The sequence below is a fragment of the Sprattus sprattus genome (genome assembly GCF_963457725.1).
Source record: "Sprattus sprattus genome assembly, chromosome: 8".
In the NCBI taxonomy this organism is placed as follows: Eukaryota; Metazoa; Chordata; class Actinopteri; order Clupeiformes; family Clupeidae; genus Sprattus; species Sprattus sprattus.
The window spans coordinates 17,438,959-17,445,856 of NC_137927.1; the positions used below are offsets into that span (position 1 = coordinate 17,438,959).

The 6,898-nt window shown below is 42.1% G+C and overlaps 1 protein-coding gene across 1 annotated transcript in view; it reads right to left on the reverse strand.

The window, feature by feature from the left end:
- The window catches only part of pias1a (protein inhibitor of activated STAT, 1a), a 29,945-nt gene extending 23,453 nt beyond the window's left edge, over positions 1-6,492 (reverse strand). The window contains exon 1 of the mRNA XM_080843986.1: positions 6,454-6,492. Within this exon, the coding sequence (XP_080700112.1) occupies positions 6,454-6,477 (24 nt within the window). The 5' untranslated portion in view covers positions 6,478-6,492. The remainder of the gene's footprint in view (positions 1-6,453) is intronic.
- Between the last annotated feature and the right edge of the window lie 406 nt (positions 6,493-6,898).

Genomic DNA, 6,898 nt, shown 5'->3' on the forward strand with positions numbered 1-6,898 from the left:
CATACCAACTGAAGGGACGGAGAGAGCGAGCAAGCGAGTGGGAGAGAGAAGGGGGAGGGACAGCGGGAGAAAGAGAGGGGGCGGAGGAGAGAAGGAGCGAGCAAGAGAAGGGGGGAGAGTGAGACAAGAGAGAAAGGGGGAGGCACTGGGGGGAGAGAGTGAGACAGCACACAAGAAAAAGGCAGAGAAAGGATGATGGGAAGGATGAGTCTACTCGACCACTTCTACAAATTCATTCCCCATCAACTGTGTATTTGTTTGTGTGTATGCTCACATATGTGTGGTTTGTGTATCATTGTGTATTGTGTATTGTGTTTTGTGTGTGTGTGTGTGTGTGTCTGTTTTCTCCTTGAGTGCCAGCCCTGCTCTTCCCATCCCCCACACTCTCTCACTCTGTTTCTCTAGCTCACTCCCCCTCTCTTTCTCTCTCTAGCTCACTCCCCCTCTCTCTCTCTTGCTCACTCCCCCCCTCTCTCTCTAGCTCACTCCCCCCCTCTCTCTCTAGCTCACCCCCCCCTCTCTCTCAATCACACACTCTCTCTCTTTCTTTCTCACAATCACACTCACACTCACACTCACACTCTCTCTCGCTCTCGCTCTCTCTCTCTCTCGCTCTCTCTCGCTCTCGCTCTCTCTCTCTCTCGCTCTCTCTCGCTCTCTCTCTCTCTCTCTCTCTCTCGCTCTCTCTCCTCTTGTAGCCGAGCTGGCTGCAGCTCAACTCTCGCATACCTCCCTGTATTGTGCTGCCTGCTCTGTCTCAGCTCTAATGTCATACAGCACATTGTCTCAAAGAGGAGGGGACAGTGCAGGGCAGGGCAGGGAAAAGCTCATGTTCTGCGTCCGCTAGACCACCAGTTCTGAAGCCTATTAGGAAAGGGAGTCCCAATGCCCCACCAGGGAAGCCCAGGCTTGTCCTGACCGCACACAGCCCTGGGGGGGCAAGTGACCCAGAGAAGGCTCAGGTAAGGGAGGGGAGGAAGGGCTCAGACAGTCTGACCCCCTGGGTCTGCTGCTGCTGCTGCTTGCTGAGCTGCAGCTTGATCCAGGTGTGTCCTACCTGCAGCTTTTGCTGTCAGGTCTCAAAGCGATGGTGCCAGTCTAAATCGGATGTTATCAAAACAAAGTAGTTCTGACGGGTTGTGTGTGTGTGTGTGTGTGTGTGTGCAGATTAAACAGCCAAGCTGAAGCACACCTGCAGCCTTAGAGCCAGGTCCTGGATTTTACTCTGTCCAACATCAGATTTTGCATGCAATGCACACACAAATACAAACATGCTGACAATGACATCAAGGGCATATTGTGTTTCGTCATCATGTTTAGTTTCCCGTCCTGAATCCCACCCTTAAAGCTCTCTGACATTTTAGGAAAATATATGGTAGAATATAATTTCATATTCACAAAGGTTGCGTGCTTCAAGCTTATCGGACATTTGATCAGCTGGCTCTATCCCAAGCCTTGTGTGAATAAACTCTTTTATGATTTTAGCTAGTAGCCTGGCACGGCTCCTATAAACACTACTCTCCATGCATGGAAGATAAGCACAGAGGGGGAGGAGGTAGAAAAACAGATTCAGATGGATTTTGTTTTTGCCGGGTTACTGCTACCACACAACAGGCTGAAAAATGACCAAGACCTAAAATGATTAGATACAGCTTTTCCTTTTGATGCAGACCTACAACCTCATTAAAGATATTCACTGAAATGAGCACTCTTAGTTGTCTTTTAAAGGCACATTATGCAGGGGTTTAGAGTTCTTACAGGTACTTTTCTAGGCCACAAGTTCTTCTAATATCCTCAAATAAACACACCTGATGTTCACGCACAGGCTATTAATTATGTAAATTTGTGATATGGGTCCAAACCCAATGGAAATGTCCAGCTACAGCATGATGTTGCCAAATATCAGTTAAGAAGCTAGCCGCCAACTGTGCTGTAGAAAGTCTATTGGCTTTTACCTAGTCAGCTCGCTAGTATTTTAACAAACATAAATATAATCCTACTTCCTGAAACGGTTCTCCCAGTGCTCGCTTAAGATTACACGGTCTGACTAAAATGGTACGCAATTTCTTTATCTAACCTTCTTTTCCACTAAACAATTCTCTTTAAGAAATGGATGGAATGACCTGTCTGACCCTTCATTCCTTTCAGATCTCTCAGTGTTGAATGAGCAAAATGCAACATAGTTGTGAACGCCTACCTACACAGGCAGTAACCTATTGCTGTTCAGATTGATTGCGCTTCAAATGAACAAAATACTTCCACTGCTCCCAAATGGGTTATCAAATAACTGCCCACCCCGTATTCAAATTAATTTCAATTCAAACATTCAAACCACTCACTAAACTTACACGCTCATCATTATCTGCATCATCATCCTGACTGAGTCAAGGGTACCAATCAGACAGAAACAAGCAGAAGGCCACAGGCTGGACTGTACAAATCGCCTTCTACCGTTCTGAACAACCACCACAAATCCCAACACGTAAAAGGCTGCATGCAAATATCTGCTGTATCTGCCAAAAAACACGAACATCTGAAACCTTCCTGATGTTTTTTCTTTCCTTTCCATTTCCTGGTCTCAATGTGGAAGATCTCCAAAGACATGTTTAGCTTAATACAATTCAAATTCACCCCGGCGTCTCAGCTTACTCAAAACAGTGGAAACATGAATAGTGATTTGCTCACCAGGTCTACTACACACCTGTGGCAGACTTCAGGCGCTAGAGCAAAGCTTAACAAACACAGCTTACTTTGCCTGAAGAGAGTGTGCGTGTGAGTGTGTGTGTGTGTGTGTGTGTGTGTGTGTGTGTGTGTGTGTGTGTGTGTGTGTCATGATGGGATAAAGAGGAGATGAGAGGAGAGATGAGATGGGAAAGAGAGGGGAGTTAACACAAAGTCCTTATAGGCAACTCTCGCCTCTTGGCAACGCCTTTGGGCAGCTATTTCGGGCGAACAAGATCAAGTTCTCTAAGGACGCATTTACACTGCCTGGTAAAAGTGACCCAATTCCCCCAAAAATTGGGCTCACGTTGCACAGATCGGATATGTATTACGAACATGTCAACTGATATTCTCAGATGCGTTTCAGGCATCATTCAAAAGTGGAAATAAATCCGATATTAATCGGCTATCAGCCAAAGTGACTATCATCTTAACGGACAGATCAGATAATCCCTTTCATCACTCTCAATTGTAAATCATCGCATTTTGACGTATACCATTAATTTCACGTGCATAACCAGCAAAACGGCGAAAAGATCATCTGAAGATGCCTCAGAAAGCAATAGCTTGTATTATTATTATGTTTGCGTCAATTGCGACTATTGCCACACCTTTATCAATAGGCAATAGGTTTATATTAAAGGCGTGTTAAGCTATAACTCAAAGGCCAGAGAAGAAAGAAAGCAGGCACACACAAACATATTGTGATGAAAAATCAACTTGAAATATATCATAACATACCTCTTGAGACCTTTATACAAGCTTACATTACTTTTGTTTCTAGCATGCGAAACTGGCTGATGAAATTTGTGAGTTAGCCAGCCACGCAGTTTAACATGCATCAAAGGAACACACGGGCCATGGCATAGCTCTTTTTTGAATGGCTATGAAAGTATACATATAAAACGTATATATATAAATAATGCAGTTATTCTTTCCATCATTCATGTGTTAGTGTCCAACAACTCAACTAGTAGACACTAGCCTTTGAATGAATTTTCAAACTGAATTAATGATCATTTCTATGGTGAGCTTTTAAGTTTCACACAAAGTCACACATAAAATTATGAACAGTAAGCATACACCGCCCCCATCCCATCCTCCGCCCCCCCCACCCCTGCTCTTCTCAAAGATGGGGAATCTTGTGTTTGCCATTTCCTACTGCAGCCGTGGCAGAAGATTATCTGTAATGTTACTACATCGCTAGAAGATAGATTAAAGCTTCGACTTTACCGCTTTGCTCCCATTCCCACACGACACCATTACAGCATCATAGAGATAAATACAGCTTTCAGTGGGAGTGGGAATTGTCAGGTGTGTAAAAAAAATCACAATTGTAAATTGACATATTGAATTCTAGCCAAAGCCTTAGTAGTGGACTAATGGATACAGAAAATGCACCTGCACCTCCACACCTTCCTATTTCTCTTCCCATGAATCAAGAGTAAATGAGGCAGTTCAATACAGGCTTCCCCCTCCTTTCACATTCTTCTGCTCTCATTTCAGACTGATGTACAATATCTAAGGGCAGAACCATTAAGGGGTAGGTCCTCTGACTTCAGTCACCCATCTTCATCCACCTGTTAAACCTTCAGTAACCCAAGACTAAAGACTTTTCAGAGAATTAGCCCAACATCACAAAATCTAACATCAGTCACAGTCTATTGATATTTCAGAGAAGAAACCTGTACCAAAAAGAACCAACATGACACTTGGCATGTATGATATGGCAGTGTAAAAGTGTCTCAGCACTGTAAGCTTACTGGTCCATCATCCACTGAGATGCTGATTAGGACACTGAACCTTGTTTGAACAGGGTATTAAAATCCGCTGTACTTACTATTTGTATGGCTATTTGACCGAATGATGCAACAGTTTTCTGATAAAAAATGTGAGTCATCAAATATGGCAAAACAAAAACAAGCCAGGCTCCAGACCAATGTAACACTCAACTGACATGAGACTGTCACTACTATGCAAATGCACAAGAGGCACTGACTGATGTGGCCAGCTATTCACATAAATACATAATTTACTTCACCTATCCTTGAATTGTTTCAGTAGTATAGATTGTTCTAACTTTGTTTGTGGAGCCTTTATGACAAGCCCAACACTCCACTGCAGTGGGGACAGTGTGTTACACTATTCCAGCTTGACACTTTACTCACAGGCTATAAACAGAAAACTTGTGGTACAGCTCACCTGATTTCCTACATTTAAGGCTGACTAAAACACCAACCTGTTGAGTTCTGAAGCACCTCTGCCCTACAGTCCAGTTAATTGGGGTGGACAGTGCACATCTAAACAGTTTAAAACACGCACCAACTTGCTCAATACATGCAATGCAAATAAGGTAAAGGAATGGAAAAAGCCACCCCTAACCCAGTTATGTAAAAAAAGATATGATTTAGTTTATAAACTGACATTATTGATTCAATCTGTAATGTTTACAGAAATGAAGATAGATGCACATTAAAAAAAAAAATATGTCAACCAGTTTACACAACAAAGATATCCAGTCTCAAGATGTGCCCGACTTTCTAAGGTCAGGAAAGCCACATCACAAAACATCACGCAGCAAAGACTGTCATGCATGTATTTTAATTACTGTATTGTAAATATTCACATAGGGAACATTTTTATGCCAAATTCAAACGGAACGGATGAAGCCATAACAGCAACCTCTAGCCATAACAGTTTGTATAGGTACATGGTTTGGGCTAAACATAAAAAGGAAATTGTAAAGTTCTGATGACTTCTGAAACTTGCGACAAATTAGCGCCACTAGTGGAAAACTGAAACCAAAGAGCAGGTGATGCATCAGGAAAAAAAATACGAAAACGCCCGCGTAAAAAGTGATTTTATCAGGGGAGTTTGTTCACAGTTAAAACACTAGTGGGTGCTTTGCAATGAAAAATAATAATACCAATGACCCCAGAGTCCTCATCGTCGACACGTTTCCCTACCACAACGTTCGAAACATGTCTTGAGAAAAATTAAACCGCATAAAATATCGGCTTTGTAACAGAATATGAAATAAAGGCTCTCGTTTAGATGTAGCTCGCTGTTATACATTTATCCAGACAACTGCGAAGCCCACAGGTGTTCACTTGCTCTTGGTTGACAGTAAAGGCAGCGCACGAACCACTTCTGAGGTACACAGACGTAGGAGTGAACAGCACTCACATTTAGCTCAGTTCCCTCTGATAACTATCTATCTTTAACAGACCTCGTATACTTCGGTATCTATACCCCCACTCCTATACAGATACAAACACGTCAGCGTCGCTTTCTGCTTATATCTGCTTCTCTGTGAAAATGTACTGTTACAAAAAGTAGCTTGCTAGCCTAGCTAGAGATGGACACCAACTGTGAACACACAAATAAGGAAAAAGTCTAAACAGAACCCTCGTTCCAGAATACCTAATAAACAACGCACATGTAAAAGTATACATTCCTGAAATATTCGGATTGTTTAACAAATTATGAGGACAAAACAACTCAGCATCAACAATAATATGGTCTGGTCTTTTAACGTTCGTTAGCACTGAGCTATGGAGAAATCGTATTGTGGTAAATGCCAGAAGTTTTAAGGCTTCTTTGACACAAACATGAACCAAATGTGACAACAAATTATTCTTAAGGTTTTAATAAAGCGCTCCATTAATGGTGTAAATTGCATGGATAGATAATAGCTAGTAATCTTAATAAAATTTGAGGTCTTCGTTTTACCTTCAGTTCCGCACTCTCCGCCATCTTGTAACTCCTAGCGCAGGCGTGATGTAGTCTCGTCACATGGGCTGGAAGCGCGATATGATAGAATGGGATAGTTAAAGAACGCCAATTTTAGTAAACACGAAATTTGTCGCACCAAGACAGAACTCAATTGAAAACATGTGTGGTGTCCTGTTGACATTCATAAATTCTTCTTTCTGCACATGGATTTTTTCTTTTGTGTGCTAACTCTTCATTCATGTTGATGCGCAATGATGGCTACAGTTCATACGAAATATAATCTAGTTTTTTTTTTGACATGGATATGAGAGATAAAAAACGAACCAATGTTCTTTAGTAAAATTATCTATATTATAAAATGCAGTCGGCACGAGTCTGATGTATTATCGTTTTAGGCCGTGCATTAGAATAAAATTCCTGACGACCTTTGTCAGTACTGGGT